This window comes from Pantherophis guttatus, chromosome 2, assembly GCF_059756535.1.
Source record: "Pantherophis guttatus breed Tessera chromosome 2, ASM5975653v1, whole genome shotgun sequence".
In the NCBI taxonomy this organism is placed as follows: domain Eukaryota; kingdom Metazoa; phylum Chordata; class Lepidosauria; order Squamata; family Colubridae; genus Pantherophis; species Pantherophis guttatus.
In genome coordinates, this window is record NC_142064.1 from 208986214 (window position 1) to 209006086 (window position 19873).

The window sequence follows — 19873 nt, forward strand, 5'->3', positions numbered from 1 at the left end:
ACATTTGTTTTTAAATATTATGTATGTGATGCAGAATTCAAAATACTGCACTAATCAATGGAAATTCAATGCAAAAATATTTTTAAATGTCATATTGAAGTTAGAGTTAGGGTATAATAACCCTAACTAACCCTAACATAATAGTGCAATTATGAAAAAGAGCTAGAATCAATAACTCAAAAATCAAAATAAGATCAAATCGTAATAAGGGAAGAAACTATAAAAATAATTTCCACACACATACAAAACAGAAATATAGTGGTTCTCAGTGGATGTTTGTAAGTTCCAAAATGTGGAGCATTTTCTACTATATAGGATGCAAATCTCATCTACTGTGAGCCCTGGTTGGGCTTCAAAAATTTTAGCAAGGGTTTCTCTGCCCAGTTCCTGAGTGGGCATGGCCATGGTGGGCGTGGCCTAGTTGGCCTCCTGCATCATGGTGGGAGGCATTTTTGCCCTCCCTGGGCTCCGGAGGCTTTCCTCGAGCCTTTGGGTGGGCGAAAATGGCCTCCCCAGGCTCCGAAGGCCCTCGGGAGGCCAGAAATGAGCCCGTTTTCTGCTTTCCTGAACTTCTGGTAGGCCCGTTTTTCACTCTCCCCGAGCCTCTGCGCGCATCTTGCACTTACCTGCATCTAAAATGGGCCATGTGGGAATTCCTGGGAGGGGCAGGACAGGGTGGGTGGGGCCAGCCAGGAGTAGGATTTGGGGGTTCTCCGAACGGCACAGAATCTTAGCTAGAGGTTCTCCCGAACCCCTGCAAACCTCCAGCAGCCCACCCCTGCTGTGAGCCCAAGGGATTAAATTGTTGGGAGCTTTGGTGTCTAGCTGCTCCTGGAAAATACCATGTCCATCTACAATACAGATGTTTATAATCTAGTGATGGTAAACTGTACAGATTTGGTATGGATCGTTGAGATCTACTTAGGTGGAGGTAGAAAAATAGCACTGCCTGAAATCATTCTGGTTGGGTTTAAGGTCCTGTAATTACTGGTTTGAGAGTTGAAATCCACAAGTCATAAAGGGACCCCAGTTCCCCACCTCTGCTCTAACAATTGAACTGGACTGATTCTTTAAGTATCACATTACAGTATTACAACACTGCAGAATTGTTTGTTATAAATCAGCCAGCCAGGAATTTTTTTTTGGTGTTCCTTTGCATCCCGTTTCTGCCTCATATTCTCCACCAACAATCCAGCCAGCATTCTTGCCTTGAACTCTAATGGGAAGATTTGATTTGACATTATTTTATTTTATTATTTTATTTTATTGTTTATTTTATTTTATTTTAATTTAATTTTTGGTTTATTGCTTTGCAAACCTCAGGAGGTTTTCTATTTATTTTTTATTTTATTAATAATCTCCCTCTTATGTATGGATAGCACCATATGGATCCACACTGGGAGACTGAATTTGCTATTACCACATAGCATGATTATATCCTGTTCTTATAATTGAAACCTCCTGGAAGTATTCTAAGCCTTGGTTTGTACAAAGCAATTCTGACTCAGTATCATGCCTTCAGTTCACTAATACATCAGGTTCATCCCCGTTTCCCCCAAATGGGATAGGAAGGAAGGGTGGTTTTCCACTCTTTTTAGCATATATGAACTTGGCTTAACATTAATTCTTCTACCTATCCTTTTCACTGACTTTTATTGAAATGCTGCATGCATCAGTTGGCATATGTAACAGCTGGAAAAAAGCAGACAGGGGCTATCACAAGGGCAGAAATGCTCATTAGTTTTAAGCGTTAAAAGAAATCGTTTTTCAAAGTGCTACTGAAGCTAAACAGTTGGGTTATCCATCTAAATAACATCAAGTTTGTGTATTTTCTTCCTGGGTTTTGAAAATCAGGAAGCCTGGGGGAACAATTATTCCAAAAATGGGCTCCTAGAAGAAGTTCAGACAAAAACTACAGATTGTTTCTGTGTTGCAAGAATGACCCAGGTAAGTTTTCCCACAGAATTTATACACGCGTACAGATGCACAAAGCCCTCTGTCTCACTTTCCTCTACTTCCCCCATTTTCCCTGTGCCTTTATGCTTGAAGATTCAGGCATCATTTGAATGGAAAGCTATTAGCTCTGCCTCGTCACCCCATTTCCAGGGCACTAATAACTCATGCCATGCTCTTTTTCTCACATGCTGCCTGTCGGCTTTAATAGCTTGACAGATCTGGCAATTTGGCTTGTTCCTCGGCATGCTGATTCAGGCACAAAGTTTTAATAATTAGTCACATAAATATAAGTCCCTGCACACAAGCACTTCCTTCGTGAGCAAGACTCTCTGCTGGTTTGGATATTAGTGGAGCTTTGTATGAAGATGATCAAATTAGGGAGAATGTGAGGCTGTTGCAAGAGGCGAACTAACACATTCTTGTGAGCCAAGAAAATGGCAGAACAGGAGTACTGAAGAAGTAATTAAGACAACTTGCAAAGTTACATGCACATTACATGAATCTACTGCAGTAGAGCAGATCTCTACTGTGTAGTAGTAATATGGAAATACAGGATGTATGGAAGATATTCCTCTTAAGGAAATGGCTATGGCTTTATTTAAAACAATGGTGCTTTGCACACAGAACAAGGCAATTCATGATATTGCCAGATAAAACAGCTCTGATTGGAAGACTGGAGACATTTGCTGGAACTTCAAATTCTTCTGTCAGGAGACAAAAATGTTTCAGAAAGGCTGAAACTGACTGAGTTTATTAGTATCACCTTATTCATTCAAAGTCAATTCATCTTGCGATGGGGCTGATCCTTTCCTGTGTTATAGCCTGTCAGGAATTCATATTTCAGTACAGCATGGTTGCCAGATTCAGGACTGAACTTAAATAAAACCCTGAATTCTTTTGAAATGAGAACATTAGAAACATTTTCTCAAAAACTAAATTCTGAACAATGCCTTCTATCACTTTCTCTATGCAGTTCTTCAGTTAGGGTTTGCAATCAACAGTAGTTCCCTCAAGGACTATGAAAAACAATGGACTTATTTAACTACTACAGTATGCAGGTTTATATAAATTACAGTAAGTTCTTACTGGGCTACAGGTAGTCCTCATTTAAAGACAATTTACAGTTATGATGGACCCCCCCAATGGTACTTATGACCCAGTTCCAGAGTTGACAGAGGTACCCTATCCCCCCCAAAGTGGCACCCCCATTTTATCTTTTATAGTATCATTGTGATACACATCGCAAATGTGCTTTTTCAAAAGGCAACTGAATTATGTCTTTTCCTTGAGGAAGAAGATGTTTCACTTCCAAGAAGCTTCTTCAGTTGTCAGAACTAAAGAAACTTCTTGGATGAGAAGCGAAACGTCTTCTTCCTCAAGGAAAAGACACAGACCAGTTGCCTTTTGAAAAAGTACATTGAGATGACCATGATCTAGATGACTGAGAATCTCCATAGGCATTGTGATACATGGTTTTCTGTTTAGTTATGAGCCACCCAGTCACCTTTAGTGATATGATATGAATTTATATAGTTACATAAATTTAATAGATAGATAGACAGACAGACACACAGATAGATAGATACCTTCATTTTGTAGTGAATTGATTTAGACTGCTAACAAACGAACAAATGTACCTGGAATTACTCTAGTAAGTGAGGTGACTTACAAATGGATCTCTCTTTTACATTCTCAAATATATAGGACTGAATTCAAAATTTGTATTCAACAGACTTCTACTGAAGAAAAAAAAGTGGGTGGCAATTTCTCCTGATTTTCAATGCAAGCCTCAGTGCTGCCTTCCATGCAGTTGTGATAAAAACAGAAACCCCAAATTCTAGCTCTACAGTATTGCCTCCTAATCCTCATCACAGATGAAATATTTTGGACTGAGTTCACATTCTGTCTTTTCTTACCTGAGTGTTGATTCGGATAGCGCCAATGGAAGGAATTTCAAAATAATAACCTTAAAAAAAACACACACACAAAATTAATGTTAGAATTTTTTTAGCATCATCTTTTGAACTGGTTTTCAGGACAAAATCCTCTTTTTAATCCATTATTAGGCACACTTGATGGAGGCTACAATGAGTTAACTAAGCTCAAGTTCACTAAATTTTGATTGCACCATTCCCAAACAGCTTCCTATCCAAGACCCAGAAGTTCTATTAAAATAAGCCAATACAATCATCATGTTTAAGGAGGGCCTTGAGCCATTAGTTTGGTTGGATTCAACTCAGCTGACCTGGTTTGGCACCATCTCCTACTTCTTTAACTTGACAGGTGATGTGTAAGAGCATCTTCTCCTCTTCTGCCTCACCACTAATTGCCAGCAGTCACTGGCTTCTTTCAGACACCTGACTGGGTGGCAACATTCATTGGATGTGATGGACCACCCAAGCAGATGCCTAATCCAGGCCACCCAGAGCAAGCAGATAGAGTGGACCAATCAAAATAGAACCAACTCCATTCCAGCAATCAACTAATTAATACCTCCAGTAAACTTCCAATGTCCAACTTCCCCAAGTTCAAATCCTACACAGGCTACAAATACTGCATAGCATCCATCTCTCCTGCTGATGAAGATTTGCTAGTATGTGGGGTGAATCATCTGCAACTCTCCCCCAATCAATACTTTTTAATATTGATCTCCAAAAGCCTGTAAAACCTGAACATGAATTTACATAGTCTTCATGTGCACACATAGGGGGTACACAGAAAACACACAGGGAAAGAGATATCGAAGCTGAATTCCCATATCTTCTGACGTAAGATTCACTTCCAAATCTAAGCTAAGGCAGGTGGAAGCCCATTTTTAAACATTTCTATTTCAGTTTTAGTTGCTTGAATAAACATATTTTCAGTGATCAAGTACATTCTTCTCATATGTAGAAGAAGTCTGATACTTTACATTCTTCTTTTTTCATCCATCCATAAGCACAAGAAAAATTTATCCCTGTTCTTAAGAGTTTTGAATCTAAATTTCAGCAGAAAAGAAACTACAAAGGTGCCTAGACATTGTAGGAGGAGAGCTTGGTGGGAAAAATCAGGAATCCTGCAGCCCATTTCCAACTAACAAATGTTACTGGAAGACATAAGCTGTTTTTGCATTTCAGCTTTCTTCATCAGATTATATAAACTAGTGTAGGATTTAAATTGGGTTAAGGTGGAAAGAGGGAGGGGAAGACAGTTTGTTTATATGGATGCAGGTAGAACATGGGACAAATTACAAATACCTTATTAACTAACAATTGTATTATAACAAATAATACAACAGTTACAATAAATAGCAATTAAGACAGGGGTGTCAAACTCAAGGCCCGCGTGCCGGATTCGGCCCATGGGGTGCTTAGATCCAGCCCACGGAGCAAGCCTGGAAACAGCAAAGGACCACATGCACCCGTTTTCAGCCGCAACGGCCACCTGCAACCCTCTGCAGCAAAAATGGGCTCTGTTTTTGATGGCAGAGGGCTATCAAAATAAATTAAAAACAAAAGGAGAAATGTTTCCCCTTTTCCATTTGACCATGCAAGAAGGGACAGGAAAGGAGAAAGGGAGAGAGGAAAGACAAAGAAAAAGAAGGAAAGATGGGAAGAGAGCAAGGAAGGAAAAATAAGGAAAGAGGGGAAGGAAGAAAAAAGGAGAATGAAGAGGGAAGGAAAAAGAAGAAAAGGATGGATGGAAGGAAGGAAGGAAGGAAGGAAGATTATAATGAGAGTGAGTGAGGGTCTTAGAGAAGTCCTGCATTAGGACTTGGCCACCACAGGTGTCCCTGGCATGAGTCCCATGTCATGCCCACCACTGGCCACGCCCACCACTGGTCACACCCACCATGGCATGCCTACCCCTCCCCCGGCCCTCCGAGGTCAAACACAACCCTGATGCAGCCCCCAATGAAATTGAGTTTGACACCCCTGAGTTAAGAGGTAGACAGTTTCCCTCTCTATAAATTCTTGAATTTTTTTTTTACGGCCAAGCAAAAACATTTAAATTTACTTAGTGCATGGAGTGAGAGTACTAGCAATTAATTGGGAGGTGTGAAGAGGAGGTGAGGTAACTTGTGTTATTCCATGAGATATAGTGGTCTGGACACTAGGACATTTTAAGCTGATCTTCAGGGTAAGGAAACTATTAAGAGAAGTAGGAACTCTTCAGAGGAAGGCAGGAGCAACCCATTAAGGAAGGATTTGGAGAAGAGATTACAGGATTCAGGGATGGAAAGAAACATAAGAAAGAAACACAGAATAATCCTGCCTGATTTAATTACAATACTGGATAAAGAGAAACTTGAGCAAGCTTTGGAGATTCTATTAATATACCCTACAACAGTGATGGCTAACCTTTTTGCCATCGCATGCCAGGAAGGGGGGGGGGAGCAGGGGAGGTTCGGACACGTGCGTGCCCACACCCCATAATTCTATGCGCCCCACCCCACGCATGACCCCCTCTCTCCCGCTCCTGGCACGTGATGGCCCAGTAGGCCCGTTTTTCTTTCTCACCTGGCTCCAGATCCTCTCTATGCATCTGGAGAAGCCGTCAGAAGCCCTCTGGAGGTCAGAAAAGGCCCACTTCCCAACTTCCAGTTGGACAGGAAGTGACTTTTTTGCTGTCCCCAGCCTCCAAAGACTCCTAGAGAGGGGTGGGGAAGGCTGTTTTTTCCCTCCCCAGGTGCACAGAGAGGATCTGGAGCCAGGTGAGAAAGAAAAACGGGCTCCCCCCCCCAGGCATTCCAGACTTCCCTACTTCTGGTGAGCCCAGAAGGCCCAAAAATCAGCTGGCCGGCGCACACTGGAACTGAGCTGGCGTGCCAGGTGACATGGCTCTGCGTGCCACCTGTGGCACGTGTGGCATAGGTTCGCCATCACGGCCCTACAATAATAAATTAATATTCCTGGAATCCCTGCAGGTCTGTACCTTCGCCTGGCCTATCTCAAAGACCTGATGGGTCCGGATTGAATGAAGGTTTGTTTATGTGGGCTCCAATTCGTCAGTTGGAGAGAGTATTGATTGGCTCAATGCCTTTTGATTTTAAGAGCAGCAGAAGTGAAGATGATCAGCAGATCTGCTTTGAACAGTTTTGGAGGGACTTGGGAATGGAAATGGTGTTTTATGGAAATGCTCTGCCTTCTTTTTAAAATAAATTTGAATATTGACAAAAAACAACAATTCTCTCCGGGTTTTTTTTGTACCCAAAAATGCCTTTCCTGGAAAGTTGTTATGATGTAGCTGGGAACAATGGAAACAGCAATCATTATAGTATGGAGTAGTGTAAAGTGAATATGATCATGGAGACCCAGCTTTAAGTCTGCTCTGAGCCTTAGTGCTTTACTGGGTGATTTTGGGTCAGTCACTCTGTCACCCCGCTCTACCCCACAGGATTGTGGTTGTGGAGAAGAATCACTATTGATGGTGCCTTGAGTTGCTAAGGCAAAGATGGGAAATACATACCTAACAAATAACTCTGCACATCTGTGGGTCTGTTTGGTATATAGACGTATTGGGAGTTCTAATCCTGTCTTAGATATTAACCCAGCTGGATTACCTTGGGCCAGTCACTCTATCTCAGCCCTTGGAAGGAGATAATGACAAACCTCTTCCAAAATCCTGGCAAGAAAACTGCAAGGATTAATCCGAGCAGTTTCCAGGAGTCAAGACTGACTCAAAGGCACACATAATCTAAATCTAAATCTGAATCTGATTGTAACAACAACAACAACAACAAAAACAACAACAACAATCATCATCATCATTGTCATCATCATCATCATCAAAGCACTATATGGCCAGTACATTAAAAAACTAGCAGGGAAAGTAGATAATAACAAGACCTGGCAATGGCTAAGAGCAGGAAAGTTAAAGAAAGAGACTGCATGATTAATTCTGGCTGCACAAGACCAAGACTTAGGGACAAATGTATACAAAGCCAGAATTGAGAAGACAGCAACAGAGAGTAAGTGCCGCCTATGCAAAGAAGCTGAAGAAACAGTGGACCACCTGGTAAACTGCTGCAAGAAGATTGCACAAACTGACTACAAGCAGCAGCATGACAAAGTAGCAACAATAGTGCATTGGAAGATCTGCAAGAAATATCATTTGCCTGTAAGCAAGAATTGGTTGGACCATAAAATAGAAAACATCATACAAAATGAAGAAGTTAAATTGCTCTGGGACTTCAGAATCCAGACAGACAGGCACCTGCCACATAACACCCCGGACTTAACAGTTGTCGATAAGAAAGACAAAAAAGTCTGGATAGTGGATGTGGCAGTGCTTGGAGACAGAAGAATAGAAGATAAATAACTGGAGAAGATAACAAAATAGAAAGACCTTCAAATAGAAATAGAATGACTATGGCAAAGGCAAGCAAGAGTAGTACCAATAGTAATAGGTGCCTTGGGTGCAATCCCAAAACAACTGGAGCACCACTAGAACACCATAGGCATTGACAAATTTGCCATCAGTCAATTGCAGAAGGCGGCTTTACATAGAATAGCTTCCATCCTGCAACGATATCTATAACACCGTCATACATCCATAAAAAAAATCACAAAGTACCGGGACTTGCAAATTGAAGTTGAGCGACTGTGGAAAAAGAAATTGTGTGTTGTCCCGATTGTAATTGGAGCCCTTGGAGCAATACCCAAAGGGCTACCCCGCTATTTAGAAATTCTAAATTTACCGGACTTGAACATTTTGACTCTACAAAAAACCACCTTACTTGGAACAGTTTACATCCTCCGACAATACCTTAACAGTTCCTAGGTCCTTGGTTAGGACTCGAGCTGCTGACCTATTAACCAGCCTCAAAGGCTGTAAATCTCACTAAAGATTAAATAATAATAATAATAATAATAATAATAATAATAATAATAATAATAATAATGATGGCCTCAAAGCCATGCCTGTTTCTCTAGCACCTGTACATCCATCAGGCCTATTTGCTCTGATCTCTTCCCAGTCCAACTCTTGGCAGCTGTGACCCTCACTGCCTCCAGCACTTTCCATCTCTCTACAGCATCTGCCTCTGCAACCACCATGTTCAGCAGTCTCCCTATGAACTTTAGAGTTTTTTGTTTATTTCCCTCTGACTCTTCATTTACAGAAAATTCATCAGCAATAAATGACTTGATGACCCATTATATTTCTTCAATTTTGTAAACAGGGAAACCAAGATAGTTACAGTCACCAAGATCTAAATGTCGAAGGGCTGATCTAGAAAGATGCAATAATTTATCTCCACCATTTCAATTCAAGGCAACCGATTTAATTAATAATTCTAGGGGAAAAAAAGCAGAACTCTCCAAGAACCCAAATAGACTTTGTTGCTACAACCTTGAGATCTACTGTGGACTGAAGCTGTATGGTTTGAGCTTTTACTGTACTGCTGGGGCTATAGGGAAATTACTTTAAGAGTGGAGTGGTGATTGTTCAAACTTAGAAGTGGTTAGATGATAATGTCATATTATATGGAACCTGAATTGCCTCCCAAAATTCTCCAGATTGTTATATGACTGAATATTAATGGGGTGTAAATCATGCATTCAGCACTGAATAATCTTGTAATCAAAGTAACATGGAGAAATAGAAGAATGAAATCATGTGGAAAAGGTTGATCGGGAGAGTACTAACCATGCCAGCCTCAATTGCTAGATAGAGTGAGGGATTTTTTTTAAAAAAATTTGATTTATATGCCGCCCTTCTCCAGAGACTCAGGGCGGCTTACAATGTGCTCAGCAATAGCCTTCATCCTTTTTGTATATTTATACAAAGTCAGCTTATTGCCCCCACAACTGGGTCCTCAATTTACCTACCTTAGAAAGGATGGAAGGCTGAGTCAACCTTGAGCCTTGGCGAGATTCGAACCTGCAGTAATTGCAGGCAGCTGGTCTTAATAACCAGCTTAATAACAGGGTGCCTTAGACCACTGTACTACCAAGGCTTAAGGCAGTGACGGCTAACCTTTTTGCCATTGCGTGCCAAAAGTGGGGGGAGCGCGCATGTGCATGCCCACACCCATAATTCAATGCACCCATGCATGCATGTGCAACCCCCCTGCATTCCCCTCGCTTTTGGCATGCAATGGCACGGTGGGCCTGGTAGACCCGTTTTTCGCCATCCCCAGGCTCCAGAGGCTTTCTAGGAGCATGGGGAGGGTGAAAACGGCCTTCCCCACCCCACCCGGAGGCCCTCCAGAAGCCAGAAACAGCCTGTTTCCCAACATCCGGTGGGGCTGGAAGGCCCGAAAATCAGCTGGCCGGTGTGCACATGTGCGTTGAAGCTGAGCTAGGGCAACACTTGTGTGCCCACAGATATGGCTGCCCATGCCATCTATGGAATTAAGGTATGGGCTGGGGTGAAACCTCAGATTTAGCACCCAGTTACAAATTTGTGGTGGTACTTTTCTTTAAAAAAAAAATTAATGGTGGCAATGAATGCAGATGGTCTCTGAGTGGCAAATTGTTTCCATTCCCACTCCTAAACCCCAAGCAATGCAAAAATATCCCAAATTGTTCTGAAAATCCACAGCATCATTCTTCCTAAATCAGGAAGCAGGGTGGGAATGGTATACAAATCAACAACAATCCCATATGAAAGGCTTGGAGCTGCCTCAGCTGGAGATGTGGTATTTTAAAGATCAGGAGCCTTTTAGAGTTTGACACTCCCCCCCGCATGCCTCAACAGTTCTCTATTCTCTATTCTACCTGATTGCAGTTTCTAAACGTTTCTAGAGTGCTTGAATCTGGCCATGGGACTGCATGCAATTCCAGAGAAATGTTGCAGTGCTTAGGGGGACGGTGACTGTCAAGGTAAGTGTGGTTTCTCCTGAGATCTTGGTGCTCTTTTTACAAACCATCTCTAGTCGCAAAGATTTATATAAATCGTAACAGTCTATCCTTGTTTAATCTGCACGTTCCCCTTTTGTTACAGTTTTTTTTACTCCTGTGATTAAAAGCCAGAAGTATTATGACAGCTTTCTCCAACCTGATGTTCTCCAAATCTGCCATCTAACTAATATAATAATGGAACATATATTTTACAGAAAACTTTTCTTTCTCAAGATTTCTGTCCCTTGCTCTTTCTTGCCCACTCAATCATCTTGCACTTCATGCAGCTTCTCCTGTGCAAACAATAGAGCCAGGAGCTTTACCTTCGTGGCATTTTGAAACGAGTCGGCTCTTTTTATTCTTGAGAAAGTTCTGGTGGTAGCTTGCTATCAGTAACAATAGGATACTCCTCTTCTTCTAACTACCTACATCTTTCTCCCTTTCCTTCAGAAGTTCCTGCTGTTTACAATGGAGCTTTTCCTAAGTATGATGTCATTGTTGCTGTCCAAATAACTTTGATGTCAAAAACCCAGACCTGGGGGATCAGCAGCAGGAGATTACAAACTCTCAAGAAACAAAGAATCTCCTCCTGCTTCACATGCCCTTCAGAACAAAGGCTGCCAGAACAAAGCACCGCACAGAACCTTCAGTCACAAACAGGTGGGTTTTTAAAGAGAATATGAAAAAAGGAGGCTGAAGGGGTTCATATATCTACACATCATTAAAATAAGGAAGTCAAACAAACAAACAAAAAATCCATGGGGCTTAAATAATTGTCAAAGCTCTTGGGGGGGGAAGCTAGATGTTACAGTACATGAGGTTCTTATTAATATTCTTAAAGAGAGACAGTGAATGAGCATCAGGTACTTACATGAATAAACAGTAAGTAAATATCAGGGGTGGGGGGACCTTGAAAGATGAGTGGCAAACAAATTTAATAAATAAAATAAAATAAAAAGTGTCGATAGAATGAAGATTAAGGAACTTTATTCTCAAATTCTCTGCTCAAAACACATGATTTGTAGGTTCCTGTTCAGTAAAAATCTTCACGTCAGTTGCACACATCTGATGTACTTGAGTCTAATTTAAATCACAGTGATTTAATTTCTGAAATGATTTATAAAATGCAATAGGTTTTCATCTGTATCTTCCAAGATACCTTATAACTTATTTATTTATTTATTTAGTCAAGCAAGTATGAGAAAACAAGTATAAGTTTAAACATATAAACATATAAGTATAAACCGGTATAAGAATAAACGCAAGAAATGAGTACGAATAAATGGGGACAGTAGGACAGGGACGGTAGGCACGCTAGTGTGCTTATGCACGCCCCCTTACAGACCTCTTAGGAATGGGGTCCACGGTAGACAGTTTAAGGTTAAAGTTTTGGGGGTTTGAGGATGTAACAACAGAGTCAGGTAGTGCACTCCAGGCGTTGACCACTCTGTTGCTGAAGTCGTATTTTCTGCAATCGAGTTTGGAGTGGTTTACTTTGAGTTTGTATCTATTGTTTGCCCATGTATTATTGTGGTTGAAGCTGAAGTAGTCATGACAGGTAGGACGTTGTAGCAGACAATTTTGTGTACTACGCTTAGGTCAGACCGAAGGCAGCATAGTTCTAGGTTGTCCAGGCCAAAAATTTCAAGCCTGGTGGCATAAGGTATTCTATTGCGAGCAGAGGAGTGGAGTACTTTTCTCATGAAATATCTTTGGACTCGCTCAATTGTATTAATGTCCGATAACCTAACGCAACTAATGTCTATTGGGGACAAATGAGTGTGTTTAGTATAGCACAATGGCTGGAGATTCTGAGAATCACTGTCCCAATCCATCTGGAGATTCCTGGGTTGAAGAAGCCTGGTTTAATACGATATTAGTAATCAGTGAAAAGATGCTTCAAAGATCTTATTTCAGTTGGGTAACCTTATTAATTTTCTGAGATTTCAGTGACATCCTGGAGCACAGCAACAAAAGGACTATTGAATAAATTTTCACTCTCACCTTCAAATAACCTGGAATTGTATTTACATCAGTTTTTAGGTTAATTCTGGTAAGCCTTGTTCTATACAAATTAATTAATTCAGTGAAGCAGTTGAGGCAAAAAAAAAAAATAGCTGTGTTTCTTCAAACTTGATTTTTAAAAAGTTGAAAGCAAATCTTGCCAATCGATTCTGATCCCGCATTACTTGATGATATGAAAAAAAAAAAAAAAGTGGATTGGCCACAAAATGGCAGCAGCTAATATAAATTGAGCAAAACTCTTAGAAGTTTCTTTTTACCAAGCTTCTCTACTTGGATGTGGTGGCAATCAAAACACTTGCAGACATACAATGATGCATGATGATGGCTGGAAGGAGGAAGAAATACTTAAAGCCTAAAAGGGAGAGTAACATTAGAATTACAATGAGAATTAGTTGCTACGTGCACTGCTGATCTGAGATGGAAAAGGACAAGGGAGCAGAGTGAATAAAAGAGAGAAGTGGGCACTTGGCTATTGTGTCTAGAGGTATTTCCACAGGGCAGAACAATGGAAAGATGGATTACTGCCAGCCCAAAGGTTCACAGACTTCCACCACCTGCTGAAAGATACAGACGGTGTGAACAGAAAGCCAGCCCTGGGGAACAAAAGGGCACACAAGGCAATTTCAGATAAATGAGAGACAGCAAGAAGGTTTCTGATAGAGAGGAAGGTGAGGAGATTAAAAGACTGTCTGAATGTGACAAGCCTTCAGAGGAGTGGGTGGGGTGGGGAGCAGCTTTAGGGAACTTATAAAGGGGTCTGTGGTCACATTAGTTATCAGGAGCAAGAGAATAAATGAGCCAAGGGATAATATCCACGGACCCTCTAACAGTATAAGGTTTTTGTATCACCCAGACTTTCATTTGTGTAATTCATGTCCCTGTCATTTTTTCCACACGAAGTGAGAGTTCTATTAATTCTGGTAATAGCATCTTCCACCTATGGCTCTCCTGGAATTCTCCTAGAATTCCTTTTTTCCTCAAAAGGAACACACCAAAGCCGACCCCCCCTCTCTCCAATCCAGTTTAAGGAGTAAAAGACAAAAGTAACTTCCTTTGTCTGGAATTACTTTTCATCTATCTTTTTTCCTATCCCCACTTCCCCCCAAGAAAAAAGATATGCATTTGTCAATTACTGGTATATAGTTGGTTAAGAACTATTTTCCATGGACATAGAAAATAGGACCAGAAATAATGGGTTTAAGTTGCAGCTACCTAGACTTCATATACTATAAATATCAGAAAAAAACCCTAATTTGTACAATTGTGGAAGAGTCTACCTGTGGAAGTTATGGGTTCAATGGAGGGTTTGAAGGAGAGGCATGCGAACCACCTCTCATGGGTAATTTAATTAATCTTCCTATATATTGAAATGGGTTGGGCACTATAATCTTTCTGATCCCTTTCAACTAAATAATTTTACAATTCTCCTAGGTAAGATTATCTGGAAAATAGATAAGCAGTTAGTGCATTAATCATTTAATCTTTCAACATGGAATATGCCCTTCTTCCAATATAAAGCTATTTTATATCAACTGTTCCCTCCAGATGTTGTCCAGATTTATTAGGAATTCAGCTCCCATCATCAACAGCCCTTCATCAAAATAAAGAAGGATAGCTGTGACCCAAGTGAAAAGGGGCAAGTTGCCCCACTCCAATTTCTGGAAAATAGCAAGATAAGTTTTGACCATCAGAGGATATGTACCATTCCCCCACTTTATATACTACAGTAAGAGAAGGCAATTTTGCTCCTGAGCAAAACTTAATGTTTTGAAGAAGAGACAGGAGAAGGCAACCTACCTTTGTTAGCACAAGCCATCCACTGCAGGGGAGTGACATCATAGTTATGCTGCCCAACAGAAAAGGTGAATACTCGTACCTGGAAAAAAACAACCAACCAATAAGGAGTATGTCTACCAAAGGGAGTAAATGAATGTATCGTTCCCTTACTCTATCCCATACTTAAATGCCTTCACTGTAAACTCTTGTAAATGAAATCTACCAATATGCCCATTCAAATACTAGCAAAAACTCCTACAACTTGAATAGGACAATGATGTCACATCTATGTCTATGACTATTTGTCAACTTCTTTCCTAATATATATATAAAGACCTGTCATTCATCCTAAAAATGTGAAAAAGCCTTACTGTATCTTAAAGAGATACTGAAAGAAATACTGAATTTGCCAAGAGAATTCGCCATAGCCAACTCGCCATGGGGCAACTCGTTGCAGCACAATTCAATGCTGTATAAATAATTTCATTCAGTTATTTTAATTATTGGTGTTAACATTTTTGTTGAAATTATTGTAGCTCTTGTATTTCTGGATTGACTTTATTTTATTATTATTGGCCATGGTTCCATTGAAATTAATTTAATTTTTGTATTTGTTGAATTGTCCTGTGGTGCGTTGTCCCACAGTGGTTGGTTGTGGTGAGTTGGCTGCAGTGAATCGTTCCATTCCATGCTGAGAGAGCTGGTGGAGGTCAGCAAGGAATGAATCTAACCGAGCATATATTGGAATCCCCGATAAGGCCTAACTCATGGCAATAAGAATGGTAAAACATTTAGCCTTTTCCAATATCCTGACTATAACATTCATCAAAGCTCATTGTTGTGATGGTACATGAGTTCTCAGAGCCATGAAGTCAGCCTCTCTGGGTTAGATCCATGCAGGTTAGAAAGGTTTCCCAGGAAAGGATATATGGGTGGCCTCTGGTAGTGAAGAATGTATCTTTAAGGGAGGGGATGATCCTGCTAATATATAAGAAGGCAGAAGTCTGACTTTTCCTCAACCTCAATTGTCCACCTGATCCCTAATCAGGTTGTTGAGAAGATTATTGTGTTGCAGCTTCAGAAAACACTGGAGGAAATGGACCCATTTCAGTAGGCTTTCAAGACTAGACATGGACCAAAACAGCACTGATTGAGCTTGTTAGCAGTACATGTCTCTTTGCTTTTCTTGACCTTTCAGCAGCTTTCAATTTCATCATCATGATTTCCCCTTCTACCAGCTCTGGGTAGTCTAGGGAAAACCATCTTGTATTGTTATTATTAATTTATTGCTGATGTGTTATTCTCAGTCACTTTTTTTTGTTTTCTTGCATTGTTTTTCCTCTCTATTCTTATATTGATGTTTTTAATTGTATTTGCCTTCCATAGTTCTTTTTGTGAGATGGGCAAACATATAATTGAAATAAATAAAAAAAACAATCTTAGGCACAAGTGTCTCTAACCAGATATGCTGAGGAAGTCAACATAGAGCGATTGTTGAGTCTAGTGGTTAAAACACCAAGCTAGAAAGTGGGAGAGGAGACCCTGAGTCCCACCTTTGCCATGAAAACCAGCTGGGTGACTTTGAGCCAGTCACTCTCTCTCATTCCAACTCACCTCATGGGGTCATTGTGGGGAAAAGAGAAGGAGGAAGGTGTGTTGGATATGTTCATCACCTTGAGTTAATTGTAAAAATACTAACTACAAATGTATGTATGTATGTATGTATATATGTATGTATGTGTATGTGTACATACGTATGTATGTATGCAGGAAATTTTAAGGAGACTATTGTGCATTTCATATTGCTTTGCTAAACTTCTTATGAGAGAATAGTACCTGATAATGGTATGGTTTGGGGAATACTCATTGCAGTTTATAATCCTCTGTTTAGGAGCTTGTTTTTTTTTCTTCTGTTAATCTGAATATATATGACAACCTCTGGGATAGATGTAGGGAAAAAGAACCGAAAATGCAAGAGCATATTGATTTGATTCCCCTGCTCACTAATTGATTTTTTTTTGCCAGTTTTGTGGCAAAAACTAAATCATATGCATGATGGCAATTGGCCATGCATTTTCAAGCAGCTGTTACATACCCATATGGATTGATCCAATGAACCGAATATTACTTTATTGACTTTTGATAATATTTATGAAGAAAATAAATGGTTCTAGGCTGTGTTTTTTGTTTGTTTGTTTAGAAGATGTATATGGTCACCCATCTAAAACTGTGTTGCTTACAACAGCAACTGTTCTTGTTGCTGAATGGCTTCTGTAATAGCACTCTTATAGTTCAGTTTCATATCAAGGAAAGAATGAATTTGCTTGGTTGTCTTAATCAGGGATCACATGCTTCCACATTTCCTAAGAGCAAAAACCTAAGAATAATAAATTTGATATATTATGGAAGGACCCCCACTTTTTATTGAAGGGGGAAAAACCCATAAATCCCTTAATAATACACAAAGTACTCTTGAAATACTGTGCATAAAAAGGAACCTACAGGAATTAGAAGAATTACAATCAAGGAGGAGAAAAAGAAAGGAAATTCTGCTTTCCAACTTCTCTTACTTCAAGTTCATCTTCCTTTTCATAGAGAAGGGGAGACAGAGAAAGTAGTTCCACAGCTATTGGATGTGCCAGCTTCTTGCTTTGATAATATCACTCACGACTCCATCATCCTTAGATCAGACTACTCATTTCAAATAGCCAGCTCATTTTAGTGTGCCCACATCAGTGAGGTGGAAAGGGCAAACTTTGTTTCTCTCTGGTGACCTCCATCTTGTGGAACAGTTTTCCTCTGAGAGATTCAGATGGCACCTCCCCTGGCCTTGCTTCAATATTGCTTCTATAGCAATAGCAATAGCACTTAGAGTTACATACCTCTTCACAGTGCTTTACAGCCCTCTCTAAGCGGTTTACAGAGTCAGCATATTGCCCCCAACAATCTGGGTCCTCATTTTACCCACCTCGGAAGGATGGAAGGCTGAGTCAACCTTGAGCCTGGTAGGATTTGGACTGCCCAAATTGCAGCAGCCGGCAGTCAGCACAAATAGCCTGCAGTACTCTAACCATTGTGCCACCGAGGCTCTATACAAGCTTACAGTATTAATGTTGCAATAATTAGACTGAGTAGCATCCACAATTGCTCTTATTCTTTTTTACCTTTGTTTTTACTCTATTGTTATGTTTATTATGATTTTATAGTTTATCTGGGAAATATTTTATCCTGATGTTATGTTTGTTTATATTTACCATCCACAATATTTAAGTATACTGTATCAATAAATCTATTTTTTCCTCTTCATCCAATCATTACACATCTCTTACAGAAATTACAGAGGTAAATAAAAGTTTCCTATGCTTCCTCTTCTTCACTTACTGGGAATTATGGATACAGTATTGTCTGGAGGGAATCCCTGCAATTCAGACTTTCAAACGAGAGGCTTTCTAATCACATTGGATTACAACTTCTATCATCTTCACCTTGCAGAATTTGAGTTCTATAAATTGAACCTTTTTCCTGGAGCCATCTCACATTCCCAATCAATTAAGCAAACTGAACTGGGTTCTACTTTGGACCTATTAAAATACTGGAGTCCTTCTTTTCTTGCCCTCTCTAAAACATTTCAGGGGATGTTAAATTAATCCTTACTTTCACCTTTTCAATCAACAGGTTTTCACTGTCAATTTCCATACTCAGCTGTATACATGTACTGAAATTAAATTTAGATATTGAAAAACTGAGGATGAATTTTGAAGGAATCATGACAACTGTTCTGCTTCTAATGCTCACTAGGTGTTAGTTACATTAATAAGACTTATATAAAATAAATTAGAAAAGTGAGTTTTTCTTTCATTCTCTCTCTCTCTCTCTCTCTCTCTCTCTCTCTCTCTCTCTCTCTCTTTCTGTTTCTTTTCCTTCCTTCCTTCCTTCCTTCCTTCCTTCCTTCCTTCCTTCCTTCCTTCCTTCCTTCCTTCCTTCCTTCCTTCCTCCTGGCACAGAAGTGACTGGGGACTGTTGCTATTTGCAATCAGTAACATTTGGATACTTACAGGTTTTCTATTACTCATGCTAAGTGTATGCTCTCCAAAAAATGCAAAAGAGACATAACCCTCTCCTTTATTTCTTTGTATGAAGAGGGAGAAAGAATGTGAGCGTAAAAAAAAAAAAGAGTTAAAAAAAAGTTATGTGACTTTGAGTCTAAGCCATTTAATTTGAACTTCCATTAACAGGTTAACATTTCACATACAGACTTTGATGGGGTATCTCAAATATCCAACATATTAACAAAATGCATTGTAGAAACAGGCTCTACAAACTTTAAAAGGAAGTTCTGTCCACTTTTCCTTCTGACACTTCAAGGTCAGTGCAAGCAATAAAACCAGTACTGGTATGTTAGACGCCCCATTAAAGGGGCAGTGGCTCAGTACAGGAGCAGACAAGCAGGAAGATCAACTGTCTAAATAGCTGGCATCAAATGAGGCGGATAAAACCTGAGTTAGCTGCTCCTGTCTGTCCCCATGACTGAATCGAAGCAAGTCAGACAGCTGTGTCTTCAATTATTTGGTATTTCTATAGGAATATATCCTATATTCAAGGATCTAATTATATTGGTGGTGTTACTGATTTACACAGAAATCTTCACTGAGAAAGATTATCATTGTATAGGCAGTCAAACAAGACAGGCAATTTATGACTTTATCCATATTTTGTTCAGGAAAAAAAAATCAAATGTGCATATGAGGCATTTAGAAGAAGAATATTTAACTTAGCCACTGCAGAGTCATTTTCTCTGTTGTAAAATAGACCCACCAGAGGCAAAGGATGAACATTCAGAGCAAGACAAATAATGACAGGGAATGAGGAGAGGAAGGTGTTCACAAGTTGTTGTTGGATTATGGCTGATCGCATGGTCAGCCAGAGGTTTAGATTGGATTTGGCATTTTTATCTGTCTATCAAATCCCTCCCAAATACTTGAGATAGGGAGTTGTTGATGTTAGACAGTGTTAAAGGTAACATCACAGGATGTAAGCTATCCCAAGTAAATCTGCATTTTGCAATAATTGATGGTGATTTTGTCAATATTGATGCTGTTCAGGCCATGCTCCAGATGTTTTGGGATTGCACCCAAGGTGCCTATTACTACAGATACTATGTTTGCTTTCTATTGTCACATTCTATTTCTGTTTGCAGATCTTTGTATTTTGTGATTTTTTTCCTGTTCTTCTTCTTCTTTACTGCTGCCATGTCCACTTTCCTGACTTTTTTGCCTGTTTTATTGACATTT

The 19873-nt window shown here is 39.9% G+C and overlaps 1 protein-coding gene across 2 annotated transcripts in view; it reads right to left on the reverse strand.

Moving 5' to 3' along the window:
• Positions 1–19873, reverse strand: part of CACNA2D2 (calcium voltage-gated channel auxiliary subunit alpha2delta 2) — a 676129-nt gene that overhangs the window by 72704 nt on the left and 583552 nt on the right. For both annotated transcript variants that reach the window (XM_034440362.3, XM_034440357.3), the window contains exons 13-14: positions 14604–14682; positions 3873–3922 (exon numbers count right to left, since the gene is read on the reverse strand). In XM_034440362.3, coding sequence (XP_034296253.1) covers positions 3873–3922; positions 14604–14682 — 129 coding nt within the window. The remainder of the gene's footprint in view (positions 1–3872; positions 3923–14603; positions 14683–19873) is intronic.